Source organism: Pan paniscus, chromosome 16 (genome assembly GCF_029289425.2).
Source record: "Pan paniscus chromosome 16, NHGRI_mPanPan1-v2.0_pri, whole genome shotgun sequence".
In the NCBI taxonomy this organism is placed as follows: domain Eukaryota; kingdom Metazoa; phylum Chordata; class Mammalia; order Primates; family Hominidae; genus Pan; species Pan paniscus.
The window spans coordinates 70,199,519-70,220,576 of record NC_073265.2 but is presented as its reverse complement, the minus strand read 5'-3'; the positions used below and the strand labels follow the sequence as shown (position 1 = coordinate 70,220,576).

General features: G+C 48.7%; 1 protein-coding gene across 6 annotated transcripts in view; it reads right to left on the bottom strand.

Moving 5' to 3' along the window:
* Window positions 1–2,392: 2,392 nt before the first annotated feature.
* CEMIP (cell migration inducing hyaluronidase 1) overlaps window positions 2,393–21,058 on the bottom strand; it is a 172,536-nt gene continuing 153,870 nt past the window's right edge. For all 6 annotated transcript variants that reach the window (XM_063596876.1, XM_034939277.3, XM_003810732.6 and 3 more), the window contains 8 exons: window positions 20,698–20,913; window positions 17,272–17,483; window positions 16,154–16,339; window positions 12,081–12,285; window positions 11,824–11,910; window positions 11,059–11,216; window positions 7,100–7,200; window positions 2,393–5,366 (listed from right to left, as the gene is read on the bottom strand). In XM_063596876.1, the coding sequence (XP_063452946.1) occupies window positions 5,239–5,366; window positions 7,100–7,200; window positions 11,059–11,216; window positions 11,824–11,910; window positions 12,081–12,285; window positions 16,154–16,339; window positions 17,272–17,483; window positions 20,698–20,913 (1,293 nt within the window). In that variant the 3' untranslated portion in view covers window positions 2,393–5,238. The remainder of the gene's footprint in view (window positions 5,367–7,099; window positions 7,201–11,058; window positions 11,217–11,823; window positions 11,911–12,080; window positions 12,286–16,153; window positions 16,340–17,271; window positions 17,484–20,697; window positions 20,914–21,058) is intronic.

Here is a 21,058-nt window from a genome sequence, read left to right as displayed (position 1 = left end):
GAAGGCTTTGTGTGGAGCTACGCCCTGGAACATGAGTAGGCGTGGGCCAAGCCGAGAGGAGAGAGGGCAGGGTGGGTCAGGTCATCTACCATGTTATGAGGACTCTAAGATCCTTGAGCCAGTGGGAGGGGATGAGGATTAGGGCTCATCTGGGGATTGGGGATGAGGAAGGAATGGGTGACCAGACTGGAGATGCAGGCATATGCCACCTCAGGGATTGCCTGTGTGCCCAACTCAGCATACCCTGTGTGCCTGTGGGTATGGGAACAAAATTCTCCCAAACGCCTGCTTCCAGCTTTGTGCCGTTGCGTTTTCTTTAGGCAGATGTTGTTAGCTGTCACTGCACTGACCTCTAAGGCCACCCCAGCCTCCATGAGTGAACGCCCATGCCTTCACCCCTCCAGTCTGTGGGGAGGAACCCCACCCCCTTTCCTCCAGCAACTCCTACACATCGCCTCCAGGCCTTTCCAGCACCATTCCCTCACCAGGAATGTTCTTTGACCTTCTTCACTTAGTTCATTCCTATGCATTCTGCAAAACTTAACTCTGCCACACTTTTCTGACCTGTCCCCTCCCAGGCTGGTGAGGGAGAGCAGATCATCCTGTTTGTCTCCCTGCGGACAGGAACGGGAGGTACCCACTGGTCACCTAATGCATTGCAGTGACTACTTGTGGGATCTGGTGACTATTGCAGGGACAAATGAAGGACCCTGAAGTGCCTGCCTGTCCCTCCACCCCAACCTCTCTGTGGCTTCTTTTGCTGTGCATCTAGCTGGGTGCAGTGTCCCATTGCTCGACGGTTCCTCGTTGGCGTCTGCTTTCCAAGTCCTCCCTGGATGCCTCTTCTATTGCACCTACTGAATCAGTGGGCTGTGCTCTCTTTCACGCAGTGACACTTCTGGCTGAGAAGTCACTAGTAACCCCCCACCCTCTTTCATCACAGCCAGTGGGCCCTAAAGCTGGCCCTGTGTTTGGCCCAACCCACCTTCCACTTTGCCTCTCATGACTGAGCCTTGATTTATGCCCAGGTGTCCTCATGCCCACACCCTGATAGCTGCCCCTCTGTCAGACTGTGCCTCTTACAAAAGGCCCTTCTCTTATCCATCTCTGACTCTCAGGCCAACACCTGTCCTACTTCTACTCACTGACCTTCCCTGACCAATCCAGGCGATGATCACTCCCTGCCCTCGGAAGCCTGCCACACCACTCACTGGGCAGGTAATTTCATGTTCTCCATGGGGTCATTCTGTGTTCCTCTGTGTGCACCGTGCCTGGCACAGAGCAGGGGTGCAAAAATATTTGTTGACTGAGTGTGCAAATGTGATCTCTTTCTCCTGGCAAAGTTTCCTGAAGGTAGAGGCCGTGTACTCTCTACTGCACAGCTGACTTTATGCCCAAAGCTAGTCTGCCAGATATATTTGTGTATTGGCAGCTTAAAACGACCAATCTGGTACCAGCCCCTTTAAGTGAATTGACTATACACAGATGCACACAGACAGACAGAGAGACATACACATACACACACACACACACAGACACACACGAGACATAGTTGTTTTGTTTTTAAACCCAATGCATAAGACCCAGGAGCTCTTTGGAAATCATCAAGAGAAGAACTCTCTGTGGTGATGGAAATGTTTTATATCGACTCTATCCTATATGGTAGCCACTAGACACACATAGCCATTGAGCACTTGAAAATTGTGGCCAATGTGATTGAGGAACTGGATTTTTAATTGCATTTAATTTAAATTAATTTAAATGTATGTAGCCCCATGAAGCTAGTGGCTGCCCTCCTGGACTGGCAGTTCTGGACCACTCCCAGTTCACCTGCTCTAACCTCTGCCTCTCACTCTCTCCCCTCCAGACTCCTGAGCCCCTTCCAGTGCTGCCTGAGGTGCCCTCTACCTGTGCCTGCCTCTCGTCTGCCAGTTTGATTTGGACCTGTTTTTCCCACCTCAGCCCCCATGCTCTTGTCAAACGTGTTTGGCCTCCAGCCAAACAGGGCCTGGGAGGAAAAGAGAGTCCTGCTTCTGCCTGGCTTCCCCATCGGGGAGGGGAGTTGAAGTGACAGCCTCCTGACAGCTCAGAAATGTGGAGGACACAGCAAGTTCTGGACATGGCCGGCCATATGAATGATATCTTCTCTTTCTTTGAACCATCTCCACCTGCTCTTATGGACACCCCGCCTTGGAGCAAGGCAAGGTAGGATCTTGACATATGACTAGCTCTTGGGAATAAGGCCATGGAAGTAAGGCAGACACATGGGGTGATTTCATCAGCCTCATTATCCTTAGATAACTGGTTATCTTAGGTTATCCTTAGATAAGTTATTATCCCTAGATAAAATGAAGCCCATTTTAATAGAAAATGAAACAAACAGACAAGATGATGACATCCTTTGTATGTTTACTATAATAACAGCAAAATTTTCCAAACCAGAGCCAATTTCCTCGGCTCTAGGTACACCCCTTCCAAGCAATGCAAAGGACATCTCCAATCATGACATTTAAGACAATTCTTTATTTCTCTGACAGTGACTTGTTGAAGTGCACATATAATAAATAAATAGAAAATATATCTTTGTTCATGGTGATGCCTACAAGAAATGTTTACATACAAACACTCTATACATCTAACTCCCGAAAAAGGACCAGCTATTTCGGCAACAGAAAAAAGACAAGCATTTCAGAGGAGCGTTGCTTTCCTTAAAGACCTAACTCACTTAAGTCTTACAAACAGAAATAACAAGGAGGACAATTTTCTAAGCAATAAGAAAATTTGTGCTACCAAGAAAATGCCTAGATATTGGCTCTTGGTGAATGGTTTAGGAAAGAAACTTTTATGTACAGATCCTGTACTGTGAAACATATGTACAACTCTGAGAACTTTCAAATAGATATCTTTTTTAAATGAACTGAGCCAAAGACATTCAACATTCCTGGCCACCTGAAAGTGATCACATCCTAAGTGGTTCACAGTGTGAGACCCTTGCATTAAAAGAGTGAAAACTCAACAAAACCATGGACAAGAAGGACATGAGGTCATTTTAACTCTCCTCTCTATCACCACTAATCTCCCTGGAAGAAGTCCTTCCTGTGACTCTGGCCTTTGAAGCAGCCATGTCTTTAAAAGCAGAGCCCTATGGTCACCTCCCAGCAGCTGAAAGATGTTTGGTGGGAAAGACCTCCCTGACAGTTGGCTCCCACCTGGGGAATGGACTCTTGGACCGAGTCTCATGGGTGCAGTTGGGTGGAGGGAGCCAGGCAGGCCCTCTTTGAAGGAAAGAGTTTGTGGTTGGGGCAGGAAAGGGGATAAATGTAGTTCATCACAAGACCCAGGGAGACTCTGGTGCCTCGTGCAAGATTATAAACCACAGATAGAGTTCTCCCTCTTACAGGAGCTCTTTGGGCTCTCTATAAGGTGGGCCAGGGAGAGAGCAGGGCATTAAGCAGCAGCTGAAAGGGACTGGGGTGGACCCAGTAGCTGTTCAGACACCCCAGATCAGCCAAATTGGCTCACCAGAAACATGGCGAGCCCTACTCCCTCTGCTGGGCCTCACCTGTAGAGCTGCAGAGACAGGAGAGCCAGGTAGCACCAATGGGGAGTTGCAGCTACTGTGCACCCAGGCTGGGCTGACAGGTAGTGAACAAAGTGAAGGCCACAGGGACCGCCAACACCAAGGGGAGGGCGGGTTTGTGTGCGCTGGGAGCAGGAGGGAAGAGATCTGCTAGCTGTCATTCTACTCTAGTCATTTCCTTTCCTTCGAGGGGACTTGTCCCCATTTCCAGAAGCTACCTCAGGAGTGCCTGGGCACTCTGGGGCCGGTTGTTGAGGCAATGTGGTGTGGCAGCAAGGGCTAGGGTGGGGCTCCCCAGGCCCTCCCTTAGCTGTGTGGTTCTTTCCCATCTTGGGGGCTCACTTTCCCCATCTGTTAAAATGAAGGCTTTGGGCTAGATATTTTCTATATTTCCAGCTCTGAAATCCCAGGCCGAGGGAGTACGAGCACATCTAGGGTCTCCTGGAGGCCCCCTGTGCTCAGTTCCCTGGATGAAGAGCAAATGAGGCCCTAAGGCAGGAGCTCACTTCTGTGGACTTCACCCTCTTGGAGTCAGAGGCAGGGCTGCCTGGGGACCGAATTCCTCTGTGCTCATAAGCAGCAAAGCCCATTGCTTCCCTCTGACCACACTTCTCCATCATGAGTGGGCCAGAGAGACGTGAGCAAAGGGCGACCCCGTAGTCACCAGCTTCAGCAGGCAGCGGCAGGGAGGGCTGAATCCCTGAGCCATTCCAGAGGCTGCCTCATCTCCCCCCAGCAAAATGCCCCCAGCCTTCATTCCTGTAAGCAAGAAGCCTTCCTGAGCCTCCCCTCTGAAATGGCACTGGCCTTCATTTTACCTCTCTGTGATTTCTCCACCTGGCATTGCAGTGCACATGGACCTGACTGCCTGCCCTACTGGACTGCAGACCCCTCGAGCTAGGCATTAGTTCTCACCTCTCCATCCCGTGTGCGCTGGGGCACCCAGCATCATGGATATCAGTGGATATCCATGAACTGTTGGGTTCCAGGTACCATGTGAAATGCAGCAGATTTCTGGAATCTCAGAACTAAAAGGGCCTTTGAGAGTCATCTAGTCCAAGTCCAAACCTGCCACTCAAAGTCTCCTGAAAGGTGGACACGGCCAGAGGCAGGGCTTGCCTCTTCCCCAAGGATAGCCAGTTCTACCCCAGCTCCTAATCCTGTGAGGTTGGCTCTTGCTTACAGGAGTAAAGATTTCCTTAAGGCCAAGGCTCTTTCTCCTACATTTACCACCCTCACTTGTCTGCTGAAGACCATGGGGATCTGTGAATGACCAGCCCTCCAGACTACCTCCTAGCTGGGTCAGGGCTCCTGCCAAAGTGGATCTTTGCTGTCAGCACAACCCAGGTCTCCTGATATGGTCCCCAAACCCCCACTGAAGAGGCACAGATAGGAGAGAAGCACCCAAGAGGCTGCAGGAAAGTGAATGTTTCCAGCATTGGCCAGCACCGCCCCAGGGGCTCCAGGTAGACACTTGAGTAGGGGCAGGTGGCAGCACCAGGGTCTCTGATATCCTTCCCTTGGCCCATCAGGGCTGAAACACGGCCTTCCCAGGCAGCTGCTGGCAGGGGCTGGGGGACCCAGCCATCCCCCACTGGTCTGCTGCCAAGAGTCACCGTCATAGTCTACCACGAGGTGGCACTGGGCGGCAGCTGTCCTCACAACTTCTTCTTCTTCACCACAGGGATGGGCACAACTTGGAAGATTTTGGCTTTGTGATCCTCAGTGTCCAGTGTCACCCAGATGGGCCGGAAGCTGCCTTTGAAGCCAACGAATGCCATTTGCTCTGAAAAGCAATGATGAGTCTCCTGAGCAAAAGCCCTATGAGAGGACGGCTGCCCCACCCCGTTCCATGGCTCACCATCACCAGCCCCCCACGCCCACCAGGTACCGCCTAGCCACACTGCACTGTGGCCCCTTGGGAAGAGCTCTGTGCTCAGCTACTGATGGTGCCTGACATGTGTTTGTATGGGGCAGGCAGGGTCTCACCTGAGCCTCACTGCCACCTAGGCAGGGTGATGGCTTTGCTGTAGACAGGGGAGCCATGCACAGCAGGAAATGGGGCAAACTGTAAGGGAGGAGACCTCCTAGGAACCTGCCTACCTTCGAGCTGCCCGTAGGACAACCAGCAAGTCCCTGCCCCTCTCTGAAGCCCAGTGTTCCCATCCATCAAACGATGGCATTGATCTACAAGATCTCCTTCCCCACTCTATCACTCTGTGGCTCTAGAAGGAGTTCTGAGAGGTGAAGAAATTTGACCAAGAGTGTGGAGTAAATGGTGCACCCCAGATTAGAACTCTAAACCCCTGAAACCCACACAGCACTCTCCATCTTGCAGTTCACAGCTTGAGCATCCGAGGGGCATGGGAATCCACGTCTATACTCAGCCCATCTTGGCAGGCAACATGCATTTATCACCACCGGGAAAGTGCCATTCAACTTAGGTCACCTTACATACATCAGCTTTTGGCAACCGGGATCTTAATTTAAAAGACAGAGGCTCCAAAATGATTTCAGGACTGGGCTGGAAAGGATACTTCTCTTTTCCTTATGTCCTCCTTTAGCTGGTTTGAAGGGTTTGCATTGCTTCTGATTTTTCTCATTGCCCCATATGATGGGTTTCTGATTTTGATGTTTTCCATCCAGTGAGGATGGTGTATAACTAAGAAGCCCAGCTTTGAGTTAGGAAGATTAGGATCCAAGTCCTAACCTTAAGCAAGTGGCTTGGCTGTTAAATTCTTGGTGTCCTCATCTTAAATGGAAATAATAGTACCTGCTGCACAGGTTATTAATGAGTAAGTGAGATAATTATAACATGTTCTGCAAAGTGCAAGGCTGAACATTGAATAGCAGCCACAATGATCATTATCATTGTTGCCCGTGGAGCTTCTCTGCCGCCCACACAGCCTCTCTGAGGACTCTCCCTGCACCTAGTTTTTGTGATGATAATGGGTGTCATGCTGACATGTCCCTCCTGGATGGCTTCTTCCAGCACAGCCAGCAAGCCTGTGCTAGGCTTCACCACCGAAGCTGCCTGGCCTTGGACAAGCCATGTAGGTTCTCTGGGCTTTAGTTTTCTGGAACAGATAAGAGTTTTGCAAGCTGCAAAGGACTGTACAAATGCTAGGCATCAGCTAGAATGTTGAAGAAGATGCAGGACCCCTGGCCAGTCTGAATAGCAGGAATTGGATAGGAGGGTGAGACTAAGCCACTTTTCTTATGATACTTTTGTTGAATAAAGGGCCACTTTCCAAGCAAATGAGTCAACAAGTATAGCAATTTTCTTTCAGTGGCTGGTAGCAAGTTATAATAAATTTGCTGCAGTGCAGGGGTGGTAAACAGGTGGCATCTTGCCCATCCATTCCAGTAGACCACTAGTTGTGTGGGGGATTCTTAGGTTGTACCCACGTTTAGTACAAAGCATGTTCTCAACTCAGCAAAAGATGACAGCAACCTCCATGCCAGGCATTTGCCTTCTCTGGTTTTGGGGTCAGTTTAAACCCCAGTTCAAACCCTTACCTTTCAACTTGAGACCCCTGTCTGCCCCAAGCTTTTCCAGCACTCTGGTCCATGGGCCTCTGGAGACATATCTTCCCTTTGATGCCATAAGCACTATGGAACTGTGTGAGAAGAAACCAATTAGACCAGAGGGAGAGAGCAAACTGGAGAAAGTGGGCATGGGGAGGGATGTTGGTTTGTGCATGGTGGGACTGGAGTTAGCAGTGCCCAGAGGCATGTCCAGGGATTCGGGAAAGGGCAGTCTCTCCTGTGTTCCGAGCTGACGGGCTCTTTCCATGTGGTGACGAACATCCTGAGCTCCCTCCCACACATCTGGCCACAGTTGGTGCCCACAGCCTTCTCAAAGCCTGGACTCGGCTCACCGCGTTTACATGTCTCTCTCCAAACAGAGGAGAGGATGTAAGCAGAGCATACCATGCCAGGGCTCGGCACACAGTAGGACTTCAATATGTATCTCTTCCCTTGAATGTTCTCAACCCTGGTTAGGTAAGACCAGATAGAAATGTGGTGATGGAGGAAGGAAGGAGAAAGGGATGAGAAAGAGAGGAGGTGCGGGAAGGAGGAGGGGAGCATGTCAAATCATAAAACCATCCAGGAGCTCCTGAAGGTTCTAGATCCTTAAGGTTCTAGAGACCAGCTCCTTTGGCATCCCCTGGGATTTCATTAGAACCACAGAATTCCTCCACTGCAGACTTTCTGAATCAGAATCTGCATTTTTACAAGATCTGCAGGTGATCATGTATACATTAAAGTTTGAGAAGCCCCATGCTAGATTTCTCTTGGAGCCCATCTTTCTTGTGCTGTCTTCTTTTGGTGGACACAGGCTTAGTGTTGTCCAGAGCCAGCCTTCTCTGAGCTGCAGGAAGAGCATGGCCAGGTTTGAAGTCTTTCTGGGGAGAACACCATGTTGTTACCATGATGCTCGGGTTGTACCAAGAGCTCAGATTGACCTCTTACGTTCATGTCACCTCTCTCTCTGGTTAGGCAACACAGGGCTATTGCCTGTATTTTGCAAATGGGGAGATTGAAGCAAATAGTTACCAAGTATCTCAGAGGACCTACCAAAGGGAAATGTGCTTGAAAGACGCAGAGGTTTGGAGCAATGTGTGCGCCCAGCCTGAAGGTCCCAACTTGCAAAAGTTCGACTTGGGAATAAGGAGTGTCTATCCCCTGCCTCGGGGTGTATTCAGTCCAAAGTGCTGGGAAAATAGCCTTCACAGTGGCAGACTCAGCACACTGGGCCAGATAGGAAGTGAGCACCTCCCTTGGGAATAGAAATGGGGCAGAAGCTCAATGGGGCATCCAGTTTGTATCTCAAAGGAACTCTGTAACCACAGACCACAGTCCAGACATGGAAAAACTGTATAGGATTCTGGAACCTGTTGTTACCCCCATTTGTGTCCCACTGGGAACAGCGGGAAAGATCTTAAGATGCGAAGGGCTTGTGTGAAATAAGGATAGATGGGAAGGGAGCTGGGGCAGCCTCAGGCCCTTAAGGAAGGCTGGAGAGGGAGGCCCAAAGGGCAAGTAGGGTGAGGCCCCTTAAGGAGACAGGTCTCATTGCTAACACATCCTCCACTCTAGATTCAGGATCTGTTCTCAGGAGGATATTTCTGCATTGTTTCATTTCAGAACAAAAGCTAATGGTCCTTTGTTGGAGCTCAGCCTTCCTACTTGGGGGACTCAAATGTAGGTCCTGCCCTCCTGATGGGGATCTAAGTTAGCTCACAGGAGCGGGACAGGGAGACGGGCTTCTTGTGTCCCCACCCCTTCCCACTGATGCCTAGAAGCCTGCCTACCTATGTTGGGAACACTTCTTTGCCTGGTGTGCCATCCTCATGGCCTATAAGCCCATGCCCCAGCCAGCACAGAGTCTCCCACAGAGTGGCAGTGCAGAGGCAGCTCCCAGAAGCCATGCTAGATGTTTCTGGTGTGAGCAGCTGCCCTCTTCTCTCCCCAGGGCCCTGGGGCCAGTAGTGGCCTGCTGGATGGGGTAGGAAGCATGGGCCAGGCTAGGCAGGGCCCGCAGCCACAGTAGAACAGGATCTACCTTGCCTCATTCCCTGCTGCTTTCCAGGAGGTTAGAGAGGGGTCTAGTGGTACCAATGCCTGCCTGGGTGCCCAGTGCCAGCCCAGGGAGTGGCCCATTTCAGTAAGGGCTTCCCCCAGAGAGATGCTGCTGCTCGGGCTGGTGGGAGCCTTGCACATGGTTCCAAAAAGAGTAGCACTGCAGTCTAGTTTCTTATTCCAAGCTTCTGCATCATCTTTCATTTCAAAAGAAAATTCTCTGCCCAAAACGGCATGATCTTTAGAGGATAACTATTTTTCCCAATTTGGTCAACCTTGTCCTCTGTCTGAATCTGCATATGAAAAATAGAATGCTGAAGAAGCATCTGATGGGGGAATGAGGGAGGGAGTAAATGTGGTTAAGCAAAATCCCATTATCCAAAATCTCACCAGGTGCCCAGTTCATGTCGTGCCCCTCATGGAGTCAGCATCTGGGAAGTACATTTGCTTTCATTTAATAACTATTAATGTTTACTAAGTACCTACTATGTAGCAGGTACCACATGAAGCGCTTAGACTTTCCACCAGGTTGTGGCTCCTGAGTGAACTGTACACTCACTTAACTAGCCATGTTCTGTGCTAGAAATGCAAAGGGAAGTTAGACATGGCCCCAACATTGAGAAGGCCACACTCTTGATGGGGCAACAGATGTGTCCACCAGACCTATTGTGAGTAGTGCTTTAGCAGAGGTAGAACTTTTATTTTTTATTTTTTTGAGACGGAGTCTTGCTCTGTCACCCAGGCTGGAGTGCAGCCGCGCAATCTCGGCTCACTGCAGCGTCCGCCTCCTGGGTTCAAGCGATTCTCCTGCCTCAGCCTCCTGAGTAGCTGGGACTACAGGTGCGCACCACCACACCCAGCTAATTTTTTTGTATTTTTAGTAGAGATGGGGTTTCACCATATTGGCCAGGCTGATGTCAAACTCCTGACCTCATGATCCACCCACCTTGGCCTCCCAAAGTGCTGAGATTACAGGTGTGAGCCAATGCGCCCTGCCAAGGTAGAACTTTTGGGTTGGATCGGAAAAGACCTCACCGAGGAGGCGATGTGGGGAGACTTATAAGGTACTGGGGAATTACCAAAGTTTGCTAAGGAGAGGGGACACAGGTTTTCCCTACATTTAAGAAGTTTAAACCAGCAGCCAATATGGAAGATGGGTTGGAGTTGGGGCAACTGGAAGAGGGAGGCCCGTTAGGAGACTGTGCCAACAGTGTTGGTGATGAACAGCAAAGGCCAGGGCAGAGTGGCAGAAGAGAGGACGCTGTGGAGGGAATCAGCAGGCGAGCAGTAATGCAGGTGGAATTGATAGGGTGTGATGATAGCGTGTGGAGGAAAGAAAGAGGAGACAAACAGAATGCCCAGATTCTGGCCTAGCTATCAGGATGAATTGTGATGATTTCATCAAAACTGAAGAAGTAGGATGAGTGGCTGGTTTGGGAGGTTAAACATTTTAAAAGGCTGAGAATTCAGTTCCATACAAGATGTCCAGGTGGCGTTGTCCAAGTAGCAGTTGGACTGGAATGTCTGGTGCTTAGGAAGGAGATCCGGGCTGGAGATAGTAGCCACCAGCACTTAGATCGTATTGAAGGTGTGGGAGGGGATGAGATCATGCCGGGAGTGTAGTGAAGAGGGCCAGGGCAACCTTCCCATGTGCAGCGGGGCTGTCCCGCCTGCCTCCGCCTGACCTACATTCACAGCAGCCCAGCTCCAACACCAGAGTCCACAGGCAAGGACGCTCTTGTCCAACACCCATGATTTGTGGGCAGGCTGTGGAGACTGCCTGAGCTTTTCCAGACTGATCTGTGATGAGGGCCTTTGTGAGAGGGAGGGGGCCCTTGCCCAGGGGTCTGCTGTGCCAGCAGCCAATTCCAGAAGCAGAGGTACAGACTTACTTGTCAGGGATGGTCGCCACATAGTTGAAAAGCTGCCATGGTATGCCTTGCAGAATGGAGTTCCTGAAGCTCGTGTGGCTCACCACGCGCCCTTGGTTCCCGTCAATCACCACCACCTGGATGCCATCCTCCGAACTGGGGTACTTCTTCCCATCCACCTACAGAGCCAGAGCAATCCAGGTGTGAGGCAGGGTGCCAAGGCCCCATGGTTCTCCTGCCCAGGTGGTTCCCAAGCAGACCCTGAAGGCAGAAGTTGCCTATGCATCTATTTGAAGCGTAAACTCCATTATCCACTTAACTCCTCGTAGCCCTCAGTAGTGGGTCAAATAGTGGCCGTGCAAAAGTTATGTCCACCCGGAACCTGTGAAAGTGGGCTTATGTGGGAATAGAATCTTTGCAGACGGAATTAAGTTAAAAGATTTTTTGATGAAACCTTCTGGATTTTTAGGGTGGGCCCTAAATTCAAAGATAGGTGCCTTTGCAAAAGAAAGGCAGGAGGAGAGGTGAGACGCAGACACTCAGGAGAAAAGCCCACATAAAGACAGAGATTAATGTGTCTGCAAGCTGAGGAATGCTCAGGAGTGCTGGCAGCCACCAGGAGCGAGAAGAGGCATGGAACAGGTTCCCCGCCCCAAGCTCCCTGGAGGTAACCACCCCTGCCAACACCTTGCTCCCAGTTTGCAGTAATTTGTGCCAGCAGCCCCAGGACACAGTATCACCTCTCAATGAGCAAACCCGAATCCTCCAGGGGCCAGAGGCACTTACTTCAATGTAAGCGAAGTCGTTCCAGAGGTGGAAGAAGTGCTGCTTGGAACTCTCCATCTTCACCTCCAAGAAATGGTCCTTTGTTTTCTGGAAAACACATAGAACCCAATGCAATTGTTAGGTTTGGGTAGTCATTCCCCTCCTCTTCCCGTATCCCCAGTCACAGGAAATGGTTTATGGAGCTGAGTGAGGGACCTAATTGGGTCTGGGCCCGACTGGACGGCAAAGGGGTCTAGGCTTTGCTCTCAGCCACTCACCAGCTGAGAACCAAAGAGCTTCTTGGGCATCGGCACGTCCACGACAGCCCTCTCGGTGAACTTGGGGTAGGCTGTGGCTGTGCAGTCACTGACGCCTGCGTTCTTTGGAATCAGAGCTTTAATTTTTATCCTCTCACAGCCTTTCATGGAGCAGAAAGCAAACTTCTCTCTCTCGTTCTGAGCTTTCAGCTTCAGGAACAACAGCCTGCACACAAGGAGCATTGCTGGGCATTTGCTTGGACACTCAAACCTCCGTCTTCTCCTCCCACCCACCGAGACATTTACTCTGAGCTGGTCACAGCAGGTAGACCCAGCGGCCTTATAGAATGGAATCATGTCTACCACAGAGTTGCATGTAGTTGGAGAAATAAGGAACAAATGCATTGAAGAAAAAGCTAATGAGAATGGCAATTCTATTCTGAGCACGTTCTATGTGCCACGCCGTGCACACATCGTAAATCGACATATCTCATTTAATCCTCAAACAATCCTGTCCAGTAGGTACTATTATCATCCTGAATTCCTGGATGGGAAAATGGTGGCTCAGAGAAGTGAAGTGACTCGCCCAGGACCACACAGCTGGGAAGTGACAAAGCCAGCATTTTCCATCCCAGCATTGTGCCCGGTGAGGAAATGCTCTGTCTTCCTATCTCTAGTTTTCTCCAAACTATAATTTATTCCAAAAATTATTTTATAATTTATTTAAAATAATAATTATTATTGTAAAGGAAGCTGACCCAGTGTTACAGGGAGTCAGATTATGAGGAAAACACAGTACTAACTTGGGATTCATTATTGTTCTTTTAGTGCAGAAAAGCGCTTTCAGGCTGAGTCCTGCATCTGAAACATGGGAAGATAGGATATGGGGTATCTACCACCCATCTTGCTCTGGGGACCAACCCTTCACTGAGTCCAGTCAGACTAGGGGGCTGGGTTTGCACCACAATGCCCTCACCCCCAAACCCCTACCACACAGCTGCTCAGACCAGGGGCACACATTGGACTCACAGAGGGGCCATGGATTGGCCAACCAGTAACCAAGATTCTCGCTCTTATGGGACCCAGCAGGTCTTGTCCACCACTGGTTGGTGCTTGAACTAAAAGACCACATGGAGTTGGGGCTGACAACCCTGTTGTGCCCCATGCCTGCTAAGGAATCGCGAGAGGAAGGCAGTTTGCAGCAAGTAGCTGAAACAAGAGGCCATGCATGTGTGCGTATGTGTGTGAACATGGGGAGATGGAGAGACACAAGGGGTAGGCAGGCTACCTCCTCCCTGCTGTCTTGGTTGTTTTCAGCACCTGAGCGCATGAGGCCCAGCTGGGTTTTTATTTCTTGAAGACCCCTTGGTCTTCTCTCTGTAGCACCTCCACTTAATCTGAGCTTCCTTGAGAGGCTTTATGTTTCAAGCCATCCACATCAAGTGATCTCAGAGTAAAGTAGAAACTGACTGTTACAGAGGCCTCGTGCTCAGGGCTGAGAGCAGAGCAGCCATATCTGCATTCCATGCCCTGCGTGGTGGGGAAGCTGGGGAGGCAGGTGAGCACCCGCTTTGAGCAGCTTAGGAGGAAGGCAGTTCAGTGCTGCCCATGGTCACGTCTCCCTGGAGGCTCCCAACATGCTCCAAACCACTCCTGGGACCAAGGCACAGAAATGGGATTGGTCCTGAGGCTTCTGCACAAAACTTAACAGTATTCAGGTTTCCTTGTTGCCTTATATATCAGATTATCTAAACTGGGAGTGACCTAAAAGACCATCCAGCCCATGGTAGGTAGCAGCTGCCTTCCCTAATCCTGACCTACAACTTGGATGTGTGCAAGCTGGCTGAACTGCAAAGCCCTGGGAGGCATGAAAGGAGCACGGGCCTGGGCATCTGCCAGCCCAGTGCTCAAATCCTGGCTATGACCAAGTAATGTTGCAGAGCAGCGCTACTGATGGCTGTGCACCTTAAATAATGTACTTGTTTATAATTTAGTAAGAATCATTGTAAGAATTCACTGAGGTGGTATTAAGCAAACTTAGCTATCCAGAACACAGCTACAATCACTTAACAGTTTTTTTAACCTGGAAAAAATGAGAGATGATTCAGAGCTTATATATTTCACACTTTGAAATCCCCTCCCTTTTAGCTGACTTATTTTAATTTTACCCCTAATTATAGCAAGCTGGTTGTTAAGTATCCTAGCCCATAGTAGACTATTAGAAGGTAGCTGCTAAAGGCAGGTGCTCTGAATATAAGAAACAACAAATGTATAAGGCAGAAAGATTTTTAAAAGCCCAAGAGTTTGCAGCCTTTCTCCATAGGAAACAGACCCCCTATAACCCAACTCCTGGTCCCTAAGGCGTTGCTGAATTGAAACACAACATAATGATCAACAGGCATAGGGCTAAGCTATGCTACCAACCAAAAAATGTGCTTAAGGTGACAAGCAGACCAGCCTTAGATTTTTAAGACTTTGATCAAAGAGGTTCAACTTACTTAGTGGAAGTTTCCATTTGAAAAATTCACATCTTTTGAACATTTCACTCATGAGCCGGAAAGAAGAAAATCTGCATGGATGGTATCCCAGGGACTTTACCTTATCAACATCTGTTACTTTAATCATAATATTTCCTAGTGGTATGTGGGGCATATCTCATTCCTCCTCCTCTGGTATTCATATGGGAGGATTTTCCTAAATACTCCTGGCCCCTGGGCCCTCCCCTCATCCACTTCTTCCCATGGGAAGAGAGTGTCTCATATAATTGGTTGGTTTTGGGTATTTGGCTCAGCCCGTAGAGCAGGGGCACTCTGGTCTGTCTTCCATGCTCTGAGGTTTTCGGGCTGGGCCCTATGTGGGGAGCCTGTAATTGCCCAGTGCTCCCTGGGGCGGAGGAGGTAAAATTGGGGATGATATTGGAAAGCTCTATTCTCCAACAGCTTTATCATCAGTAAGATGGATCACTTCCTCTTCCCCTGCCAGCTTGTCTGCCCCCAGCTGGCTTAGCGCTTGTGTGGGGAAAGAGGTGTTTTTTATTGCCCTCCCATCCCAACATTTTACTTATACTTTTAATTCTAAATTTTAATTTTCCCTTAATCAAATTGAGGGAGCCATAAATAAGATAGATCATCTGTTATCAGTTTCTTTATCATTGACTTCCATATAAGAATAGAAAACTGGCCATCAACTGATCTTTTGCCCTTACTCCTCACAGTTTGCTATCGACGTTGCTGTGGAGCTGGGTTGGCATTCTTAAGACATTAGACTAAATTTCTTTTTAAGAGAGGGGATCAAAGAACTCCCAGGAACAGATACTCTGTTTTCATTATATCTCTATTGAATAGAACCTAGTGCAGGTTAGCAAAAGGGTGAGGGCTTTGAAGACAGACAGATCTAGGTTCAAATCCAGCTGGGTCAGCTTTATGCTATGATCTCAGGAAGTCTCTCCTATTTTCCCTGTGCCTTCTTTGCCCATCTCTCATCTCTCTGTCACCCAGGCTGGAATGCAATGGCAGTATCTTGGCTCACTGCAACCTCCGCCTCCCAGGTTCAAGCAATTCTCCTGCCTCAGCCTCCTGAGTAGCTGGGATTACAGGCACGCGCCACCATGCCCAGCTAATTTTTGTATTTTTAGTAGAGACGGGGTTTCACCATGTTGGCCAGGCTGGTCTCGAACTCCTGACCTTGCGATCCACCCACCTCGGCCTCCCAAAGTGCTGGGAAGCGTGAGTCACCACACCCAGCTGCCCATCTCTTAATCCTCTGCTCCAAGCAGGTTGTTGTGAGGATTTGAGATAATGTACCATGTTTTCTGGATTCTAAGATTTACTGCCTTCACTTTTTTTTTCTGAAATATGTAAATTCCCTACAATTCACATGTATATTTAATAGGGTGTTTATTTTACTTTTAAAGCTTAATAGCTTTAAAAATGTCGTTAATGTATGGGACAGTCAGCCTTAGAGTCAAAATGCCTAGAAAGGTGTCTTACATTAATTGGCATTAACTACATGGCTGTTCTTAGACTTATTGGAAAGGCCAAGGGGACAAGATGAGGTTGAGCCACTTTCCTGCAGCCAAGTGGGCGCCTGCTCACCCTGAGTCCTCGTCCCAGTAGTAGTGGCTCCTGCCAGGGTAGCTCTGCTCCACTTTGTCCATCTGCAAGGTCCTCATGAAGACGCCCGTCTTGGACGTTTGCTTCAGCAGGCGATTGTGAACATCCGAGAGGATGGAAAATGTGGTGCCTCGCGGGTAGCAGAGCCCCACTCGGATCCAGTCGTCCCTAGGATTGGAAGTAGAGTCAGGTTACAAGCAAGGGTGTCCAGGCCACAGGGCCTTTGGAGCATGCCTTGGAGAAAGAGACCAAAAAATCTCCACCAAATGACACCTCCACTTTTGTATGGGAAATTTTGAAAGCACATTTGCTGTTGTGGTGACTGAGTTGCAGTGTTCAAGGAGAGAGGGAGAGACAATGGCTGCCTATGAGCAAAGAGTCTGAATGCTTCACTGGTGTGTCTCCAGGGCCAACCCTGGGGGTGCTGCATATGGAACTTTGGGAAAAAGACATTCTTTTCGTAGTTAAAGAGCACAGGATCCAAAGGACTTAGGCTCAGGCCCTTCTGGGTCCAGCTTGACTGTAGGGCCCATTTCATCTCTTTGGTCTCATTTCCCACATCTGATAAATGTGTCTCACAGAAATACTGTGACAAGTAAATAATGTGCATAGAAAATACTAGAATCTAAATATATGAAGCCCTATCCAGATGCCCTCGGCCTCAACACTTTATCTCGCAGAGCCTCGTTTCCCTCTCTGTAGGATGGTAACAACAATACCCAGATATTTTTGTCATCTATCGAGCACTGGCTAATGCCAGGTCCTGGGTGCCCGCCATACCTTATCTCCTTGGGTCCTCATTGCACTCCTGCAAGGTAATACTATCCTCAACTCAAAGATCAAGGAGCTCAGGCTCAAGAGGTTACATGCCCTGGCCAAGGTTACCCATGCTGGAGCGGGGGCTTGGCCTGTGTCCTTTAATTCTTAACTCCTGGGTGATGTCAACCCCTCTAGGTACTCCTGCATGGATCACATGGGCTAGCCTGTGGTTTCGTTAGACGCAAGTCCAGGACTTTGCAACAAGGCATCGTTATCAGCTTTGAGCTCAGCCAGAGCAGCTGCCCCCAGATCTCACTGCTCCTGGCTGGACACCCACTCACTTGTTGAAGTTGATGAGCCAGATGGCGAGTTCGGCGGGGGCCGTCTGGTCCCAGTGGATGGTGTAGCCCTTCTGCAGGGTGACAACCGGTTGGTATTGCTGGTAATGGGTGCTCCTGGTGAGCGCCCCCTCCAGGAAGAGAGGGTGGCTGGGGAAGTCATTCTTGATGATCTTCATTCGCAGGTTACTGGTCTTGTAGGCTTGAATGTACATCTTTTAAAACCCAAAAAGGAAACACACAATGAGGCTATTACGAAGGATTATTCCAAGAGCGTCTGGCTAACATCTGACTATAGACTGCACTTTCAAAGGCACTTTCTCTTTACAGAACCCTTTTTAGAAGGCTTGAATGAAAGAAAGGCCAAATAAGGGGACATCTCTTTCTGCTGATGGACGCAGCCCAGGCCTTACTGTGTAATCCAGCTAATGCTTTCTGTTCATCTTCATAAAAGTGCTCTGTTGAGCTTCCAGTGGAAATTTGAGAAGAGTCTGCATAATAGTCAGATGGCAAATTTTGGACAAAGGACAGAGATGTGGACGGAGGAGGAAGTGAGTAAGAGAGAGAGAGAGAGAACTTTTTTAATTCTACCATAAAATGCAACTTGCCTGTAACTGGCAGTTGCTCTGCCTGCATTTGAGAGAGTGCCTGGGTGTGTTGGCCTACTTCTCCCTCCTACTCCCTCTCAGTGTCTGGCCCCTGAGGCCAGTCCTTGTGGTGCCATAACACACTGCATGAATAAATGGTGCCTCATTTCAGAGGAAAAACTGAAAGCAAGACTGTCAGCCATTGAGTTCCAGGGACCTAAGAGCCTGGATGCTTTATCCCAGCATTGGTTTAAAACACTGTGTTGGCCGGGCGCGGTGGCTCATGCCTGTAATCCCAGCACTTTGGGAGGACGAGGCGGGTGGATCACCTGAGGTTGGGAGTTCGAGACCAGCCTGACCAACATGGAGAAACCCTGTCTCTACTAAAAATACAAAATTAGCTGGGCATGGTGGCACATGCTTATAATCCCAGCTACTAGGGAGGCTGAGGCAGGAGAATCGCTTGAACCTGGGAGGCGGAGTTTGCAGTGAGCCGAGATCACGCCATTGCCCATTGCACTCCAGCCTGGGCAACAAGAGCGAAACTCCATCTCAAAACAAAAACAAAAACAAAAAAAAAACGCCATGTCCTGTTTTATGGCACATCCCAAATTCATAAGACAATATCCCCATAACTGTGGCCAAGAGAGACAATCACACCAACGTGCAATGATGTTGTGCTTTTGGAAGGAAGTGCTTATCTTCCCCTCTAGTTTTATCTCATATAAGATGGAAAGAGAACCAACCCTGCCCATCTTAGGAAGTTGCCCTGAGTATCAGAAGGTAAAGCGTACATTAAAGCATTTTGTAAGATGTAAAGTGAAGGGAAAATATTATGAATAACAGTTAACCAGTTGCCAGTTATGATAATCTGGCAAGCTCTAACGATGAGCTTTTTTTTCACAGAAGATAAGCAACATATCAGAAAGAAAGTGTGGGAAGGAAAATCAAGGCTCCATATGGGGTACCTAGACCTTGAGCTGAGGCTGTGTAATGCTGACAGTGTGGATGCCAGGCTTGAGGGTTTGGTCATCCTTCAATTATTCAGGACATGACTGTCCTCCATCAGCTCCCTTCTGACCCCACTTCCCTTCTTATCTTCCTCAGATCATCATATCAACCACTCACTCCCATTAGCATCTTGGCCCTTCCTCTGCCCACACCTACAGCAGAAGCCACCCCATGGCTCATTGCACAGCTCCGCCTCTCCCAGGGCTCTTGAGCAGGGCTGAGAAAATCCCACAGCCTGGGAGAGAGGTGCCTCTGCAAATGCACCGCCTCCAGTCTCCACTGGGGTTTCAACACTGCCAGGCACTCCTTCCACAAGCTTCTTGTCAACATTTTCCACTCTCTACAGCAACTCTTCCAAATCTTTATCGCTCTCTGGAGGTTACTTTCCTCAAGCCCAGTCCCCACATTCTCAGCACATGACATCACATTCTACTGCAGAGAGAAACACCCTCAGCTTCCTGCCCTCTGCCCCGTCTTCCTCTGGTCCTTCTTCCTGCTAAATGCTAGCCCTGCCACCTACTCTGGCACCTGACCCCCACCAGCTTCACCCTGTGCCCTCTTTGCCCCTTATGGCCCTTTTCCTTCAGCCCAACACCATCTCCCTCTCCTATCACTCCTCCACCCCCAAACCACCATTTAGCTCCTTTCTAACACCCCAATTCCTGACACCCACAGTGGTGATAATAATGCCTGCCTTGTAGGATAGTTGTGAAGACAGCTATTCATACATGTTTCCTTCATTCTCTGAGACGACCTGGCTCACTGTGAACCTGACAATTCATTTTCTCAGGCCTCTCTCCCGTTACTCATTTATTCATTAGTCATTCATCAAAATACTAGAAGTAACAATAATATAATAATAGCTAACTAATATTTTAAGTTCTGCCCTGTTCTAGGCACCATCTAGACCTGCCCTGTCCCTCATGTGGCCACTGAGCACTGGACATGTGGCCACCGTGACTCAGGATCTGAATTTTAAACTTCAATTCATTTAAATTTCAAAACAAAAGCAATGTAAATATTTTTTCCTATCCCATTACCCTGATTTGATCATTACACACTGTATACATATATCAAAATATCACACATGCTCCAAGAGAATATACTATGATATAGCAATAAAAATGCAAAAATAAATTAAAAATAAAATTAAAAATTCACATTAAACACAACGTTATTGTTTCAGTAGGACTACACTTCCCTTGGTTGGAAATTGAGTGGGCTATAAGTGTAAAATACACAGTAGACTTTGAAGACTTAGAAAAAAAACAAGAAGTGTTTTTAATGATTTTCTACACTGATTCATTTTGAATGATAGTATTTTTAATACAATTAAAGTATTATTAAAATTAAATTCTGTTTCTTTTTACTTTTTAACATGGCTACCAGAAAATTTAAGATTACATGTGTGGCTTGCATTATATTTCTATTGGATAAGGCTGATGAAACATTTTACATGTATTTTCTGAAGCCACCCTCAAAATCTCGCTAGGAAAGTTCAACTATTTTACAGGTGAAGAAACTGAGGCTCCAAGAGACCAAGTAATTTGCCCAAGGTCCAATGGTAAGTGTTGGAGCCTGACTTGAATCGAAGCAGTTGACCCAGAGGGTTCTTTTTTTCTAAGCATTTTGCTCACCAAGTGTTTTGACTTTAACTTTGTAAAAATCCTACTGGGTGAGGGGAAAAAATAAAAAGAAAGAAAGAAAAAGAAAAAAAAATTCTGTATCTCTTTCTGGCCTGAAACAGAGCCAGGCATACAGTAGACACTCACTGAATGCTTGTTGCATGAGTGAATAAGTGAGTGGCCGGCCCCCAGAAAGGTGTCCCCACCTGTGCATAGCGCCCACTGCAAATGGCCCCTCTCCAGTCGGGAACATTGATGCAGTCTGGGTGCCGGACCAGCCAGTTGTCATTCTTCGTGAGGTAGGAGCCAGGGTACTCGGACACGGAGCCGTCGACGTCATGGAACACAGATGTCTTATCCCCATCCATGTCCAGCTGGTTGAACCAGGGCCCAGGCTCTCCGAAGAACACTCTGGAAGTAATCTAAACAGAGCCCAGGAAAGTTAGGCAGGGCTAGAAGGTGAAGGGAAACTGCAGCCGTCATCAGGCCAGGGCGAGGTTTCCGATTTCCACTGACATTACAAGCCAGCCAAAACAAAGATGCTCTCGGGCACTGAGAGAAACCACG